At 35.8% G+C, this 19,793-nt stretch overlaps 1 protein-coding gene across 6 annotated transcripts in view; it reads left to right on the top strand.

The window, feature by feature from the left end:
* LOC131034005 (serine/threonine-protein kinase TOR) overlaps window positions 1-1,822 on the top strand; it is a 158,360-nt gene extending 156,538 nt beyond the window's left edge. For 4 of the 6 annotated variants that reach the window (XM_057965335.2, XM_057965332.2, XM_057965330.2 and 1 more), the window contains 2 exons: window positions 1,185-1,297; window positions 1,409-1,739. In XM_057965335.2, the coding sequence (XP_057821318.1) occupies window positions 1,185-1,203 (19 nt within the window). In that variant the 3' untranslated portion in view covers window positions 1,204-1,297; window positions 1,409-1,739. Of the gene's footprint in view, window positions 1-1,184; window positions 1,298-1,408 lie in introns of all 6 variants that reach the window. The other 2 variants (XM_057965334.2, XM_057965331.2) reach the window with 2 other exon arrangements.
* Window positions 1,823-19,793: the final 17,971 nt, after the last annotated feature.

Below are 19,793 nucleotides of genomic sequence, written 5' to 3'. Positions count from 1 at the left end.
TTGATCGTTTGAGGAGCTTAAGACTTCATCCATTTAGGTTGATTCCATATTTAATTGATCTTGCTCTGATATCGCAGCCACCCAATCCTTATGCCCTACATCCATTGAGAGTGTAGATAAGAGTGCTCAATCAAGGAATCGTTTGAGTAGGCAAGATGCTACCCAATATTTCTTGCATAATTGTGATCCGAAAACCTTTATTCCCCGACAACTGAACCATTGGGACCTTCAACCCCAGGATGTGATGAATAGAAATTAAGGTCTCAAATGACAACATCGATTAGAGATTAATAACTACAACCCAATGGTGAGACTTTGATTGAAAGAACCTGGGAATGGGCATTCAAGGACATAATGAGTGGTGATTAGTCATATTTTCATGTACTCAATAAGTTATTGAGAACAATTACCACCAATTTTTAGAATTGAAAGCCTTTTGGACTAGCTTTAATGTGTAAAAACATTTCTTGAAGGTCAAATTGGCTTATGGATATCACCAAGTCTGCATAGCGCATCCCAACATCCGGAAGACAATCTTCAAGATGAAGTCTGGGCTTTATGCTTGGTCGTGATGCCTCTATCCTCAACTAGGTGTATGGCATGTTCATTTGCATTATCAATGATATTTGAGACCTCATCATGCCAACTCTATTCTCATTTATGTGATGACATTTTGGTTTATAAAAGAACCTAGAAAAACACCTGGTCCATTCTGAATCTTTTTCTGCAACACGTGCCAGAAGCCAAGGTAAATTACATTGGACAAACATCGATCAATAATTTTTCTATAACAATGTATGTTTAAAGCTCTCCAAGAAAAATCGACAAGCACATGAATTTCTAATACAATGTATGTTCAAAGCTCTCCAAGGAAAATCGACAAGCACATGAATTTTGTATTAAGAAGCCACAAAATAGCATATCAAATTATGAGATGGTTCTAAGACATGTAAATTTTTATATGTGAATTGTATATACAGACATTAAATTCAATTTTCCATTTCCTCATGCTTCTTGGAGCCCTATAGAAAGTACAAGATGGTATAAACCACACATATAGAATATTTGGCAACAATGATATCGCTTCAGAAAATCATTATGTTTTGCTTTATTGGAAGAAAATTCACAATTGTTGAGTCTCAATAGTAAAGAAATGGCTAATGATTTTTTTGTATGAAATTCAGTTGGTGCCCTTTCTGGTGATCTCATGGAAAAAAATTGTATCAATTTGTCCATATTCCTCATTATTTAGTGCAAGCAAATCATCAAAGTTGCTGTGGTCTTCATGCAAGTAAAGGTGAAATTTTCGATTATTACTACAAGATACATAATAATTTGTGTGTTAATTATCTTATTTTGTTGTCAAACAGAAAGCATTGTGATTTAACATTTGTCTTTGGACGGACAGATGGCCTATAAAATGGATGCACTCTTTGTAGGTACGAGGCTCACTATGACATGAAATTCAGATCTAGAGTCTTGTCAAATATATATTCAGGCGTGCTCTTCAAACTATAGTCTTGCCTGCATATGCTTGGTGCATTTAAAAGGGAATGTGTACAAAATCTGCATTTGTATTTTACAGAGGGGGTTGTATATTATGTAAAGCCTATCTACTTAACTTAGTGTCCACAAGATGCCAATTGGCATGGCCCCTTTCTGTTAGAATATGTAACATATTTTCTCTTTTTGTATACAAGGTTGTTGAAAAATAAATGATGATAATGGTTGTTTGTGCATTTGATACTTCCTATGGTCATTTCTAACTTACCAATGAAACTTCATTTCTTGTCACTTGAAATGAAAGAGAATTTATTTTGTACGAAGGATTTTGAAATATTTCCTCCATTGTGGTGTAAAGATGTTATGACAAGGTAATTCTATATTAATTTAAGGGTATAAACAGCAAAATATAGGTAATACTAATTGCACATTGATTGCCACAAAGGAGCCATAGAAGAAGAAAAGTGGTTGTACGTGGATTACATAGATTTGCAGGGATTCCCTATGACAAGATAGCGATGGAAGAAACGGAAGAACAGAATTGGTTTGCAGGTATCTATAAAATGTGCAAGGTCATGTGTTGCAAAAATTTTGTACATGGTGTTGCAGTATATTACAAAAGCTTATATCATTTCCATGAATTACACTTAGTACTCATTGCACATACATGAATGAAGCACCATTTTTTTAATTGTAGTGGTCTCCCATCCTAGTATTATGCTAGTTCAATTGAAATAGTCCATTTAGTATGTTGAAGGTTTTTCAAATGTAGTAAGCTAAAAAGGGTCTAGTGGAGGAAACTTAATGGTTCAATGAGATTGAGCTAGAGTAGTACTAGATTCGGTGACGACCTGAAATTGTTAGTACTTATGTTTGTGTGCATTACCAAAATGCAATGAATGTTAAGTGGATCATTCATGATAATGAGAGATAGGTTCTAGGAAAGTACTAATTAAATCTAATTTGAAGATTGACTTGAAAATGTAATGATGAATTTTGATAAATTATCAAATAATTATTGAGATAATCTAATAATAGTTGAACTACTCACCAAAAGCAAAAACTCGCCAAGGCCCAAAAAAAGAACTTGGCGAAAACTTGACAACTTAAAAATTTGCTTAAATTTATTTAGTAGTGTATTTTTTTTGGCAAAATTCAATGAGATGGATCCAATGAGTATATAAAGAAACCAGATGAGTCTAGATATATTTAATTGATTTAAATGCAAATTGGGTACAAATTAGCATCAATTGGAATATTGATATCTTTTAGCTTGATAGTCTAGAGCAAAATTAAATAGCAATTTTTTTTAAGCAAATGGTTTACATCTTCATCATCCTAGCTCTAGTAAAAACTAGGGGAGAGGTAGAACTAGGGGGTCTAGTCCTAGGAGTCCACTATGGTTGTGCCTCCTTGCTTGACACGACTAGTTGTGGCTAGACCTCCATCTTGGTTGACGTTGTTGATGGCATTGACAATGATTCCTCATCATCCCTCAACCTCCTCATCCTCAATGTCATCTAGTGTGAATCCAAATCCATTTCCCTTTTTCATAGCTCACCTCTCCAACTCAGACGTCGTCCTTGATAAACAATTAAGGCTGCTTTTGCGATGTCCAATCAGGGTTTGTACGCTAGAAAGAGTGGGTCCTGCAAAACGAAGGTGAGCACATAAATCATACCAATGAAACATTATATTAGAATATTCAATAAGAACAAAACATGTTAATCAATCGAAACTCTCAAAGCGTCTCATTGTTCTTTATCTCCAACGATCCTTCAAATCAAGGTGACTCTTAGCTTGGAAGATCACTTGATCTCTAGGATGACTATCCAAAGAATGAGGGATAGTTTGATAAAAGATCTAAATGCTATTCAACTAAGATCTTAGTGAATGATTTTTATATGAAACTAGATAATGATATGTTTCAAGGATGATATTGATATGAATTTAAATTAACATTAAAATGATATTAAGATGGTATTAAGCTAGCATGGAAATGAAACTAACATGATATGCAAAATATGATGAATCTATGCTATGATGCTACTAAAATGATCTAATTGCTATTATCAAAGAGAGGCTAAGATGTTTGATGAAATGAGACTATAACATAGATGCATGAAAACTTGGATTGATGAATAATGAAGGAAATGAAGCTTATTTATAGAAGAAATGGACAATTAGAGGGTTAAGGTCGAGTAATCTTAACAAGAGTTAGGATTGAGTGATCTTCAATCCTTGTGAGATTTTCAACCCAATCTTAGGTTGATAAGTGTCACCATGAGGAGGCTTGATAGATGTAAGAGGCATTAAATGCATGAGAACACATGGTGGTTACCTTAGGAGGTAAGGTTAGAGTTGAGTTATGGGGTAATGCTTTTACTTGAAGGATAAACTCTTGTGCAAGGGTTAATGGATAACCTTGGTCAAAGCAATGAATGCTTGAAGAAACTTGTGAGTTAGATAAGGGTTAAGTTATAGAGAGTCTCTAACCAAGGGTTGAGGTTGAGTTAACCATTAATGGTTATTGAAACTTTAAGGGTTAATTTGTTGGAGACACAAAGTCTTTAATGGTTTATGATGACTTTAAGGCGGGGGTGGGTAATTTATAAATAAAAATTGATTTATTTATATCAGAAGATGAATTTAATTAAATGCAAATTCAATTAAATATTGAAAGGGGATTTAATCAAATAAATAGAATTAATTGAATTAATTGAAGAAAGGTTAATTGATCAAATATTAAATTTGATTAATAGCTGAATAGGAAAAAAGAGACATTAATAAATTTAATTAATGGTTGGATAAGTGACAATTACATAAATAAAATTTATTTAATTAAGTGGATAGAAATAGGTGTACATTTTGCCCCTCTTTGAAGTGACGTGTGACCACATGTTGATTCAAAGAAAAATTGCTTGATATGTTGCCAATTTTTTTGATTTTGATGTCCTTGCCAATTTTTTTTTGATATGGTGCCCCAAATATTGATTTGGATGTTGATATGATAATTATGCCCCTTCGGGAGATGAATTAAATAGATTTTGGAATTTTTTAGGATTTTCTGATCGATTCATCTCTCAATAGGATGATGTCATTATTGGATTGATTGGATTGATAAGATTGAGATCAAGTCTGGTTTCAAAGATGACAACTCATGTATGAGACAAAGATGATCAAAACGTCTGGTTTCAGAAAAGATATATCCTGTATAAGATCGAGATAGATGATCAAAACATCTGGTTTCAGGAAGGACACATCCTGTATAAGACATGATAGATGATAGTTGGATGAATGATGAAGATATTAAAGGGATGAATGATGCGATAGATATGCATATGATTTAAATGATATGCAACTAAATGCAAAGATTGAAATGATATGCAACTTAATGCAAATTCAATGATATGAAAACTACAACTAAATGCACTTCAAATGATATGATAATGCAACTAAATGCACTTTAAATGATATGACATGATATGGAATGTACCCTCTAAGATAGTCATCCTTTGGATCAAATTTGTAGTGCTTCCTTTTTATCATCATTGAGCTTTTGAAATGTTGAAAGTTAATACAACCAACATGGTATATTTGAACCATGATGACCTGAGTATAATTTACATGGATTTTGATATTGCAAGATGACACAAGCGTCGAGGTATAATTAAACGAAGATGACTTGAGTGTTGTTTGCGTAAAACAGACAAGAGTTGACCTTCATTTTGTGCAAATCCAAAATATCCTCAGTGATATGTTTCGTAATCACGTCGTAAGAAACATTTGCATAGCAATAAGGTTTCACTCACAAATAACAGACTAAGAAAATATCAAACTCCTTCCTTCCTTCTCTAGTTTCAAGACATCCTTGAGTTGCTGAAGAGAGATGATCACAAAATAAAAAAACTACCATAGGTAAACATGCATGCTACCCGATGTAATTGTCAAATAAAACATCTTGCAAATGTATCCTTGTTTAGTTTTGTTGCAAAAATTAGTTTGTGCGTCTAGTTCTGTTGTTGATGTTTACCATTGATATTCCCGATCTTCATTTGCGTTTAGTGTTTGTGTGTTTGGTTTTCTATTTTCCTAGCCCAAAAGGTGAGTTGCCCCCAATGAAGTCAGGATTGTGCCCCTAGCCCTAGACACAACTGACAATATGGATATATACACTGATCACCAAGCCATGGTGAGATATTATACAACTAAACTGTTGTGGACAAAGAAGGACAATGACTACACCAAGTGTGTCCAAGATTGTATTGCATTTTAAAGAGTTGTGCTAGCTGTGTATACTTGCCAATGACATAGATGAGATGGATGTAGAAGGTATTCTATATATACTGATAGATAGAAGAGATGGTAGATTAGTTAGATGGATATTGATCAGTGGCTTTGTTTTTGATTGCTCAATGTGATGGTTGATAATGATGTTTGGTTTCAAAGAGCAAGTACCCTGTGTAAGACCGATCCATCTGTTTTCGAGTGTACCTTTCCTTGTATAAGACATGTTGATGTTGATAGCTTTTGAGTGATGAACTAATTAACAAGACATGTGATTAGTTTGATTGTAGACTTTGGAGAGTTTGTCTGTTGTTGATTTGATTTGATGGATGGTCCATGCTTTGATTTTTAAATTTTTATTTGTTTTTTGTTTGCCCCAATGTCTAGCAAGACAAGGAATATTATGGATGAATGCATTGTTGAGGTGGAAAGGGATGGGAGAAAGATGGAGGTAGCTTATTATGGAACATGAAGGGACAGGTCAAGAGCCTTTTGAAATCGTGTTTTTGTATTTTCTTTGTCCTTAGTTGTGATCAAGATCAAGGATTGAAAAGGGGATATGGATAGGAGAAAAAAGATCAAAGAGAAATAATGGATGATGGAAGCAATGAATAGATAAGATAAGGGTTATGGACTAAAGGGTATGGATAAGGTGAAGCAAGATCATAGATAGTGATGAATTTAGATAGGGTAATGGATATTGGAGGAAGGATAATGTAAGATGTGGTAGGAAGAATAGAGTGGATGCAATTTGTCCCCCAAGTATAGAGGTGTCTATTTGCAAAAATGTGTTATGTGAGATTGTCACAACATCTAGCGCCACCTGAATAAATATTCTTGAATATTTCAAAGATAGAGACCCAGCCCACACTTAGAATCTCCGGAAAATTCAATCGAACATATCTAGCGACTAGGAAGCATACTCAAAAGGGAAGAAAAATCCCAAACGGGATCAAGGTACTTAGTCTTTGACATGGGTGCAAGTGGGTTCATTCTAGCTCATATGATCATTGTAATCCTTAGAATCCGACATGACTAGCTACATGAGTTACCCTAACTTCAAAAGCATCTTGGATAGAGCTTCGTTGTTAGCAAGGATTCATAGCTCCGACGAGGTTATCGTTGTAATCTCACGAATATTGCTCCATTGCCAGCCATGCATCCATAGCCTCGATGGAGTTACTCGCATGTTTCCATAGCCAACCATTTTGATATTTAATTTCAATGTATTTTTTCTTTTCTTGATATTTATTTTCTTGATCATGTTTTTGATCTTTTGATACTTCCTTTTTCTCTTATCGTTTTTCTTGCATTAGCTCATAAACAATGAAGTTCACATGGGTTAGAGAATTACAGTGGCGCTAAGTAGGATTTTGGATTTTTCACTAGCCATGTCTTCACCTAAAAAAATCACAATGACCTTGGGCAATTGATTAAGTGTGTGAGATATAGTAATCAAAAGATGTTCGTACCAAGATACAATAAGTGGTTCTATTCTGGATTGAGTATGCATCCTAACCAAAAGATAATGTTAAAGAGGAATAACCTCGGATTCTAAAGTAATATATATCGAGGAAATGGACAGAACATAAGATTGAGCATGGGCAAGCATGTGACAAAATGACACAAACACCTATTTCATGGATGGAAGTTTTATGCAAATGATTGAATGAGAGAGATGGGAGGATGGAAAATAGGTGTTGGATAATAGATAGGATGTTGGAAGATTTGCGCCAAGGATAGATGAAAATTTCTTCAAGATAAATGTTGGCACACACCTTGAGAGGTGGTGGAGTGATGAAGGAAGCATGGATTTTAGATTTTGAGATTTTGAGGGAGGAGTGGATGTGGATTTCAGGACATAAGGACCCAAAATGGATGAAGGAGATGATGGAAGAATAGATTTGGGAAGTGGAAGATGTGTATATGGATGATTTAAGGAAGTTTTTGGAATAGTGGGTCTAGATGCCAGTTTTGATTTTTCTTTGGAATGCAATGCTTTTATGGGCGACTTAGGAATCCACATAGTTTTTTATTTTTCCTTTTTCTTAAAGGGCTTTTGCATCCTTTTGGATATTTCTTTTTTCTTTTGGATCAAATTTTTCTTTGATTTGACATGTCTTTTAGATTGGACATGTTGATCTTTGGTTGCATGTGGATATTTAGACTTATGGATTTTATTCTTGACATCCAAATTTCTTCCAAACGGAATGGGATTCATGGATGGGTATGATTGATATGGAGGTAATTTGGATGGGTTGATGTAAGGTCTTGAGATGGATAGAAGGAAGGAAGGCTTTGACTTTGGAATGAAAGGACCTAAAATGGATTTGGAGGATGAAGGGATACCTTGATCTTGAGTTGGAATATGATCATTTGAATTTGCGCTTTTCTCTTGATTTTGAATTTGATCATTGAAGGAGATGGAAGGGATATCATGATCTTTCTTAAGAGATGTATGTTGAATGGGACTTGAAAGGACACTCTGCTCTTTAGATGAAAGGGGATCATCATGGATGGAATACCAAAAGCTTAGGGGATCATCGTAAGATTCTTGACAAGTGGGATCTTGATAAAAAATGGGATTAGGTTGGAGAGTCATGATATATTGATCTTGATTTATGCTAGGCTCATTTCCTTTGACTAAGATTCTTCTTTTTCAAGCGAGGAGGGATGGTCATACGAGTGATCAAAGTTTCAGTTTTGGATAGGTTGATTTGAGAACAAATACCTTGTTTTGACATCCAAGCTTACTAAGTCGAATATAGGGTTTGATATTTCCCTATTGATATGACTAAGTACACCAAATGATTAATGGAGTTTCCCGATGGAGGATGATAGATCTTGATATGGAAACTAAATTGATTTGACTAACTTGAATAAACTAGCTAAGTATTTGATGTTGATATGGTTGAAATTGTGAAACTTAGATCACTAGTTTTTAATGGAAAAGAGGTTTTGAGGGGACCAGAAACCCCGTACATCAAGTTTTAAAGGGACCCGAAACCCTTAGATTTTGCCAGGATCTGGAACCTACAAAGAAAATTTTGCCATAAAGATAGGCAAATAAGATCAACAGACTAAAACAACATATTTGGCTAGAACCAGCCAAAAGCTAGCACAACCAAAAACAGAAAAAAACTAGCACCAAACCAGCTGACAACACAACCTAAAGCATTACATTAAGTTGATAGACTCCCACATCCAAACATCAAGGATTTTACGGGATCCCCTACCGATATTTAGAAAAATCAGGCAACAAAAGGCTAGCTTGTCCCTTAACCAAAAATAGCTACAGTCTGTGTTGGGCCCTCGAAAACTATTAGCATCCAACCATAAGTGATTACATAAAAGAAGCATTAAAAAATAAATCGAGACATAGGGGTTTTGAAAGGCTCCCCTAACCTTCAAGAGATTGGGATTTGCATGGCTCCCACAACTAGAGGGTATATCAAGGCCCTTGCAAACCATAATGGGTTTTGAGCAAGCTCCCAAAATCAGTAGCAAACTGTGTTTTGGGAAAGGTTCCAAAACCCAAAAGTTAAAGCCAACAAAGAAAAATCAACTGAAAATAATCTCCCCCCCGTTAGAGCACTTTTCCACCTCTATGGGAAAGGACCCACCTCCATAGGATCTAAAGAGATACAGATCACTAGCTGAGCCTTCCAAGCACCATTCAACACCATAAGGTCCGGGGGCAAAAAACAACCACACCCACACACAGAAGATCTGAGATTAAAAAAGGCTCCTGAAGCCTTCACAAATAAATAGAGGCTCGTAGTAAATAAGAACCAAACAAACTGACACAACCAGATAATCCACCTCCATAGGATTAGAAGCATAATAGTTTCCAGCCTCCAAAAACAGGGCAATAGACCCCCTTAAAAAAATCCATCTGGAAAAGATTGACCAGACAATCCTTCCCCCCACTAGGATGCTATCTACCTCTGTAGAATAAGCAAGGAGGGGAAAGGGAGGAACCAAGGTCCCTTGCAAAGAAAAAAGCCTCTCCAAAGGTAACAGACAGCACGAGGGGGGAGAAGAGCCCAAGAACCCTAACAAAGGCCAAGCCCCGGTAGATCCACCTGGGTCCCAAACAGCACTCCCACACCCCACTGGGACAAGGGCAATGACACATCAGATGTCATGGTTAGACCAAGAGGGAGGGTAACAATGAGAAACCCACAACTGCAAAGGGGCTGCAGAGGGCGAGCCACAAAAGGCCAAATCTCCCACTACCAAGGCTCCCCCTCGACCAACCCCGCACAGAGGAACAACAACCATTGTACCGAGTCTCCATCAGACCATAATCCACTCCTGCAACCGCTTCTAGGTCTGCTATCATGGCTACCCAATGAACAACAAGAAGCGAAGGAGTGTACCAAAATGAAACAAGGCACAAACGTGCCATCGTCGTCTCCATCTTTCGAGTCTTCAACAAGCTCCTTTGAAACCCTAGTCCCGCTCCCGCGTTCCTTCCTGCTCCCGCTTGCCATCATTGAAATGGAATAAACTTAGATCACTAGTTGATATCCTTTGATTTTGTTTGAAGAGATCTTGTCTGTGACAATTGAATTTGAGAGAAGACCTAAAAGGGTATCCAAGTCAACTTTTGGATTTTGATCTAAAGGTCTAGAAGTGTCCTCTGTTTCAAATGTGCCAAAGCAAATGCACTAGAAGAATGATCAAATGCGCTAAAAGAATTGTCATATGTGCTAAAAGAAGTGTCATATGTGCTAAAAAAGTTGCCAAATGTGCTAAAATAATTGTCATATGCGCTAAAAGAATCATCATATGCGCAATTCTGCAAATTTTTTGATTTTTCTAAATTTTGAATTGATTTTTGATTTGTTGGATTCTTTTGCATGATGTTTGTGTGATATCTGACAAGAACACAAAAAGCACTCATGAACACAATAGAAGATTTGTCTTTAAGCTAAATATGCAGTGTATTTTCTTGAGGATCTTTTCAAATCCTTGATGTTTTCACTGGTTTGATAGAAAAAACACACCAAGAAGACTCTTTATTCAAGGGTCATAAGTAATATCATAGCCCACATCTCAATACTCCTTCAATTGAAGCAACCCTGTCACACCTTAGGGTATGCCTATTTTTTTGTCTTTTTCTAGAAGTTGAACCAAAGAGGATTGCTCCTCAATTGGATCATTTTCTTAGGAGATGTATGGTGAGTGTCTTGGGGGTGGATTCTTCCCCTCCTTTGCACTATGATGTTACAAATTTTTGGTTACTGACTCGACAAAGCTTCTATTTCTAAGGCTTGTAATAAGGGTTCCATTCGGCACGACGAAAGATAAACTCCCTCAAGAGGCTTCCCAACCTTCAAAACAAAGGCTTTTCATATCTCAAGGATACTGGGAGAAGGCTATCAATGCACACTACTGTTGGATGTGATTTTAATCTCCATTCACATTTGATTATAGTGGGTTGGTAAACTTGGCTTTAAGTCATTCCCTACTTAGGTCCTTCCCCTCTCATCGGCCTTATGGGCTTGTCGGGAGGCTTGGCGTGCTAAATTTTGTATCCTACTTGCTTGAATTGAAAGAAAGATTGACATAATGAGTTTGGCCTTTTGGTCACCCAATTAAGGGAAGAGAATATACCTATCACTTTCGAGACAAAGCAATCAATGGTTCATTTTAATCATTCATAGAAATGGTTTTCTAACCTCTATTTGGAGATGTTGCTCCAACAAGCATGGTGTTCAGTTTTAATCCCATATAGCAATTTGTTTTGAACTTGAAATCATATCCTAGTCAACAAAAGAAATCACATGGTCAACAAAAGTAAAATCGCTTTCTAAAACAAAAGGGTGGCTTGCCATTTTTACTTGCAATAATAGAATTGATTGTTATTTTTAATATTTACAAGAACTAAAAGATTGTTTGTTCTTTTTAAAGCCCAAATGAAGTTAATCCTAACTTGCAAAGACAATTGTGAAATTTGTTGTTCTTTTTATACTTTGCAAGAAAATACAAATGTGATTCTTTTTAGAGCCTCCAAATGAAGTGTGAGGTTCTTTTTATTTACCAAAAGAAAGTTAAGTTCTTTTTAAGCTTTGCTAACAAGAAGGGAAGTGAGTTCTTTTTAAGCCTACTTTGAAAAAAAACAAGTAAAAAAAAGATTAACTAGCTCCTTGAGAACCTGCAAAGCCATTGCTAAACCTGCAAAACCCCATTAGGAAAAATCACAAATCAAGGTGGGCTTAGACAAGGCTAGATTTTTCCAAACTCTATTACAAATTTTCCTCTGTGTTTTATATGTGCTAGAACAGGGATTATATGCACCAAAATAGTTTACTAATGCACTACAACAAAGAACATATGCACCTTAGAATTCAGTAAATGGGTCACATAATTATTTGTATGCACTACAAGAAGTGGTATATGTGCTAGAAAAAAAGGTTGTATGTGCTAAAACAGTGGTTATATGTGCCAAAATATTGTTTGTATGCACTGAAACAGAAGTTATATGTGCCAAAAGACTGTTTGTATGCGTTAAAATATGGGTTATATGCGCCAAAATACTGTTTGTATGCGCTAAAACATTGGTTGTATGCGTCAAAGTGTGTTTAGAATCCTGGGCGTGAACCTGCAAGAAAAATGTTAGAAATTTGTGGGCTGCCCCACGATGGGTGCCAAAAATGTACGCTAGAAAGAGTGGGTCCTGCAAAACGAAGTTGAGCACATCGAGCATACCACTGAAACATTATATTAAAAGAGTCAATAAGAACAAAACATAGTAATCAATCAAAACTCTCAAAGCATCTCATTGTTCTCCATCTCCAAGCATCCTTCAAATCAAGCTTGGATGAGCACTTTATCTGTAGGACGACTACCCAAAGAATGAGGGATGGTTTGATAAAAGATCCAAATGCTATAAAACTATGATCTTAGTGGATGATTTTGATATGAAACTAGATAATGATATGTTTCAAGGATGATGATATTGATATGAAGTTAAATTAGCATGAAAATGATATTAAGATGACATTAAGCTAGCATGGAAATGAAACTAACATGATATATTACTAACATGATATGCTGGGCATGATAAATCTATGCTATGATGCTACTAAAATGATCTAATTTCTATCATCAAAGAGAGGCTAAGATGTTTGATGAAGAGAGACTATAACTTAGATGCATGAAGACTTGGATTGATGAATAATTAAGGAAATGAAGCCTATTTATAGAAGAAATGGGTGATTGGAGGGTTAAGATCGAGTAATCTTAACAAGGGTTAGGATTGAATGATCTTTAATCCTTGTGAGATTTTCAAGCCAATCCTAGGCTGACAAGTGTCACCATGAGGAGGCTTGAGAAGAAATGTAAGAGGCATTAAGTGTCTGAGAAGACATGGTGGTTACCTTAGGAGGTAAGGTTAGGGTTGAGTTATTGGATAATGCTTTTACCCAAAGGATAAACTCTTGTGCAAGGGTTAATGGATAACCATGGTCAAAGCCATGAATGTTTGAAGAGACCCATGGGTTGGATAAGGGTTAAGCTAGAGAGAAAGTCTCTAACCAAGGGTTGAGGTTGAATTAACCATTAATGATTCTTGAAGACTTTAAGGGTTAACTTGTTGGAGACACAATGCCTTTAATGGTTTATGAAAACTTTGAGGGTTTGAGAAGTGACTTGTTTTTTCCTTAGGTTTGTGACAATGTTTAAGATAGGATTAGGCTAATTAGAAGGGATTAAAAGAATCTAGAAGGTGGGTTAGTGAGCAAGTGGATTTTGTAGGAGAATGCAAGTGGGAAAATTTTGGATTTTTAATTAAAATAAAATGATTTATTTCAATTATTGGGTGTAACTTGCATTTGTAGGAAAACACAAGTGTGTGGGGGGGGGGGGAGGGGTAATTTATAAATAAAAATTAATTTATTTATATGAGAAGATGAATTTAATTAAATGTGGAAAGGGGATTTAATCAAATAAATATAATTTATTCAATTAATATAAGCAAGGTTAATTAATCAAATTTTAAATTTGATTAACTGAATAGAAGAAAAGAGACATTAATTAAATCTTAATTTAATTAATGGTTGGATAAATGATAATTAAACAAATAAAATTTATTTAATTAAGTGGACGAAAATAGGTGTCTACAGGGTCTGTATCATTCAAATCAATTTGACCAATTAGTGTTTCCTCTACTTTATGCAGAACTGAAAATTATATTGCACAAAGACAATGTCATTGAGGCATTCCTGAGTTAACGTCTTCCTATTTTTTGTGTAGTTGGCCTCAAACAAGCTCCAATTGCTCTCATAATCAAATGAACTACAAGAATGGCATAAAATTTTAGGAGCAAGAGAGTAAAGTGAAGACATTCTATCAAATCATCAACAATTGTAACTTGTAAATTTGAAATTTGTAGCTTGTAAAATACATGTGAAAGACTCCAAATATTATACTTGGGGTTTGAGTGATTCTTCTCCTGGCCAACTTTGAAGAGAATAGCTTATCGCTTGCTTTCTTGTACATTTGGAATTCGGCTGCAACAATGTCTCTCACCTCAAGTTGGGGTATCATCCTCTGAATGTATGTAGTGAAACCGTCCATGACGTCTACATTGGGATTTGAGTAGAAATTCTCAAACTTAAATGAGGGTTAAGGAAGTATCCCGCTGCATTGATGGGTTGGTGTTGCTGATTGTTTCACCTCTTATCAATAATTTCCCATATGGAATCAAATTTGAGGTTGTCCCCCTTGTAGTAAATTTTGAGACTCTTTGGCCCTATCCATTGGCCTCATAAACATACCCCATTGGGGTTTGATCCCCATCTACCAAGCATAGTACTATAACCAAGGCCTCCAATACCTACAATTGAAAAATACAAAAAAATTCCATTAAAGTTACAAATTAATAATAAAAGACTTGAATCAAAAGAAATTAAATATTCAAAATTTGAAGTTACCTTCATAGGTTGTCAAAGATTATGTATTAAATGCTCTCTCCTTCAATATTTTTTGTATAGTTGAGTTTAGATATGCTTGACTCACAAATATTTGTTTCAAAACCGTAAATGAATCAAGAATTCTTTGCAACATTAAAAAAATTGTTGCAAACCTTGTGACACTTGCTCTTGCCAATTCTTTCCCTTGGGTGTGTTCTCTCATCAAGTGAAGAACCCAAGGGTGATTGTAGATGTATTTTGTGATCCTCCTTGTATCCTCTACAATTGGTGTCACCCAATCAAGTTTGCCCATGTCCTCCAAAAAAAGGTCAAAGATGTGCTGCACAAGGTTTCCAAAAAAGTGTGGCATGTTTTTCATGGAGGATTCTACTACATTATTCTTGCAAGCAACCAAAAAATTAATGATGGTGCAGTTATTGCCATCTGTCCACCCATCAAAAAGAATAGTGCAACCATATTTTTTCCATTCCTTTCTTTGGTCTTCCACCACTTGTCTTTCCCTATCAACTACATTCATGAGCAACCTAAAAGTATGAAGTGAAATTAAGTACACAATTTTGATCAAATAAAATACCTTAAATTCAACAACACAAATTTAGTCTAAATTTTAAAACTCAACATAATTTATCAAAACTAAAATTAAAACAAGTGGACTAACCTCCAACCCAAGTCTTTGCGAGAAGGTGTCTTATAGCCTTTTCTTGAAACTATCAATGCAGCAACCAAATTAAGCCAATAAGGATTGTCTGGCACATTGAAAGGGATGTTTTTAAAGTACCAAAAATTGACAAATGCAATATTTGAATGCTCATGCGCCTCCCTATTCCACCTAACTGCCTCCAATTATGATTGTGCTTCAGGTTTGTTTTTGTGCACAAAATAATCAGCTATAGACTACAACACTGATGGTGGTGCCATTGGTGCTCTACTAGAAGTAGGTGAAGTGGTGGAAAAGGTGGCAGTGGATTTGCGGATAAGAGCTTACTATGCCTTGAAGTGCTTCTTCTTCTTCAAGGTTGATTGGAGTACCTTGAGATTCAGCTATGGATGCTCTAATAGCTAGTTTTGTCCTCTCCTTTGACAACTTTTTGTATCTTCCCTAGCTACAAATAAGGCATTAATTTGTCATTTTATTTTCTCTGTGGCTCTAGGACCAGAGAGCTTTTTAGTGGCGAATCTTCGCCAATTGGTGAATTCCGCGCGAATAGTTTGGGGCAACATCGTGGTCAAATCACTCAAAATTTCGGGGTTAACGATACACTATAGAATCTGGCTTTGCCATTGACCGCACACCATCGGCGTGCATGCCCGTAATATTCGCCTGGAATCAGTCGGACGTGGGTGTTAGATTACCTCTGTTATTCGCTAGCAATAGTAAAATGACCACGTACCCAAGACCTAATTCACCAATGGTAAATTAAATGTTCATTGCATGCGTCGGCCAAATTTGCCAATATCAATTAAAACATTATAAGCATTCGAGGACCCATTTCACCCCACTTAAATTAAATGTTCATTGCACACCCACGCAATTCGCCAAAAATGCAATTAAATTAAATGTTTATTGGCAATTGCAATGCCCGGGCCCCGCGCAATTCGCCAAAAATGCAATCATGGATTTCTATAAATACAATTTCTTACAATTTGTTTGTGTCTGATTAGTAAATTGGGAGCTCTCGAGTCTCGATTCACATTCCGTAAATTGAGTTGGAAAGTCGAAGTTCATTCATGTTGTAGGGCAGAGGGCCAGAGTTACAATCCTGCAACACAGGCCCAGGCATTCCCGATTCTTGATTTAGAGAATTGAGAAGGCATTAAGGTGAGTAATCATTTCTTCATACTTGATAGTATTAGTTTTAAATTTTAATTCGTAGTGAGAGGTCAAGACTCAAGATGTCACAGTCATACATGGGTGAGACTCCTTAGGGTGGTGAAGGGATTGAGATGTCACACAAGGGTGAGCCTGAAACTCCTTAGGGTGGTGAAGGGATTGGAATGTTAGACAAGGGTAAGACTCCTCAGGGCGGTGAAATTGAAGGGATTGAGATGCCATCAAAATTCCCAAAACTTAAACTTAAAGATGCTACCATAAAGTCTTTCATTGGAATTGGCAAAGTTTCTGGTCCATCAACTTCTGCAGTTGCAGAAGCCATTCACAGTAGCTTACCACCACCACAAGGTGGGATTGTCATTGAGTTAAATGCATCAAATGAGTATGACAATACCGACACGACAGAAGATGTTGTAAGGGATACACACAATGAGATAATTCACTCGGATGCAAATGCTAGTACTGAAGATGATGTTGGTAGGAAGAAAAGAAAAAGGAAAGTAAAACTGGGGTGAGAGTGGGAGATGACAAGGAGTTTTAAGATTGATCGGGTAGCAAAGTACCCATTCATAGAATTGGTGCCAAACAATGATGAACAACCAACAAAATGCAGGTGTAAGATTTGTAGCTAGAAAACTAAAAGAGAGAAGAAGATGCAGCTAAAGCTTGACACCATAGAAAAGCATATTGGTAAGGTTTATGAAAAACATATCATAGACGAAAAGGAAACATGAGTAGTAAGATGGAAATTAAAAGAAGAATGTCTTCATGTTAAGTATGCCACAGAATATGAAGAGCATAACTACAAAACGACACTGATTGGTAATAGTGGATTTGGAAATACAATCAAGGCTGGGCTTGAACATGCAGCGAAAGATGCAAACCTAGCAAAGACTGTTCAGATGAGTGTTGTTTTTCATATTATGTCGAGAGGGTGTCCTATGAAAGATTTCCTAGAATTTAGTAATTTATTATCTTTTTTTAATGTTCCTCACTATCCTATGTCACATTGGTCAATAAACGCTGGATGGGAAATGGCAAACTGTCTCACTGAGGTGGAAAAGCAAAATTTACAAGAGAGTGTAAAAGAGTCAAATTTCATTTCATTATCCATAGATGAATTTGTTGCGGTAGATAACACTGCTTGGGTTTGTATGCATGTGTATACCGTAAAAGAACATGTCCGTCGAGCTCATCTATTGTGTTCGTAAAATGAGGGGCAATTCAATAACAAAAAATTTATATTTGGAAGTTAAGAAATCTTTAAATGAAATTGCTGGTATGGATGACTTGACAATTGCCAAGAAGTTGGTGTGTGTTGGAGCTGATGGAGGTGCAGTAATGCAAGGTCAAAGGACCGGTCTTTGTGCAAGATTACAAACTAGTATTGCACCATACATGGTTGGCATTCACTGCATGGCCCATCGAATGAATTTAGTATATAGAATTGTAAGCGATTTCCCTACAGTGTCAAAAGTTGAAGATCTGGTCCACGAGCTCCACTCATACTTCTATCGAAGTCCTAAATGTTTTGTAGAATTGTAGATTTTCATTGAGGGAGTAATAGGAGGAAACAAGCTTCTTAGGGATGTTGAGACCATATGAATCTCCTTGCATGGACCAGCGGAACGAGTTCTAACAGAATATCAATCATTGATCACACTAATGTATGAGCAACGCCTCACAATAGACAAAGCTCCTGATGTCTTACATAAGTTAAGTGATAGAGAGACTCTGTTAACTTTAGCTAGTCTTCTCCCCATGCTGGATTCAATGAAAAAACTTGTTAAGAAAGCCCAAGATAGAACTATGTATATCAATGAGTATAGCACTCTACGTAAAATGACATGCTTGAGCCTGGATGGTCTATATTCAGATCTAATAGGGCGAAGCCCAAATTTTTTTAGGTGGCAGATAATTACAGATTTGAATCATGCTGAAATTTTTTTACATTTCAATAAAAAAAAATGAGTTTTGTGTCTTTGTAAAAAGATTTCATATACCAATGCACCAATCTAAGACAAGCAAGCGAGGCAGAGCACTACCAGTTAAAAAGGAAGATTTTGATAGGATTGTTAAATCTATTAGTGATAATTTGAAGTCTATTGCATATGAACTTTCAACTGAGATTCATGAAAGATTCCCTCGAGAAGAAATACTTGAAGCCATGGGTTGTGTGTATCCTCAATTTTGGCATTCAATTGGAGATAATCCAAATGACGCAAAGATGTATCATAAAAAACTAGAGGAATTGATATTGACATTTTCAAGAGATGCATATTGCAATGGACAACCAATACAAGGAATTTTAAATTTAGATCATCTTAGAAAACAATGTAAATAGTTTGCATTGGTTATAAAACATCAGTTGGTTAACTTGGAGAATCCATTTGAACCTGGCTCAATCACAATGATTTGGAAAATGATAGATCAAAGTGAAGCATTGCATATTGCAATACCAGAATATTTGAAACTTGTTGATTTATGTCAAACAATGATATTGGGGTCGGTGGAAGATGAGAGAGTTTTCAGTGCATTAGGGCTTTTGAAATCAAGATCAGAAACAAATTAGACAAGAATTTGGAAACTTGCTTGAGGTTGTTTGTAACCCAGTATAATGTTAGAGATTTTTCATATGATAGGGCACTGGCAATCTGGAATTCCATGCGTAAAAGACGAGGGGTGTGCAACACTTTAAAAGCTGGTGGTGTTGCTGCTAGTGCTAGTGCTGAGACAAATGAATATAATGGATCACAGACTCAGAGTCAACATGAAGACAAAGACATTTTTGAATACCCGACTCAGAATGAAGATGAACCTATTAGTACTAGTTAGTTTCCAGATCTTGAGTCCATTTGGGATATAAAAGCCTCGGAGTGAGTCATTGAAGTGAATTAGCAGTCAATTTATAGGTATTTATAATTATACTATAGTTCTTGAGTCATATTACAATTTCAATTTGCAAAATTGCAATACTATTGTTGTCATTGATGATTTTTGATATTGTATTCCTTGAATTTGTCAATCAGAACAGATACTTATTTCATATTTTTAATTTTGAATTTGAATTATTAGTAAACAATTGAATTATTAGTAAATTGGTATTTGGTTCCACATTATGTTGAACATGAAATGCAACAATTTGTGTCACAAGATCCATAAAATTATTCATATTGCATAAATGTTACTGCTAGAACCTTTCTATTGTTCTATATTAAATGCTTAACATG

This window comes from Cryptomeria japonica, chromosome 2, assembly GCF_030272615.1.
Source record: "Cryptomeria japonica chromosome 2, Sugi_1.0, whole genome shotgun sequence".
NCBI classification, from domain to species: Eukaryota; Viridiplantae; Streptophyta; class Pinopsida; order Cupressales; family Cupressaceae; genus Cryptomeria; species Cryptomeria japonica.
This window is presented reverse-complemented; position numbering and strand designations above follow the sequence as displayed.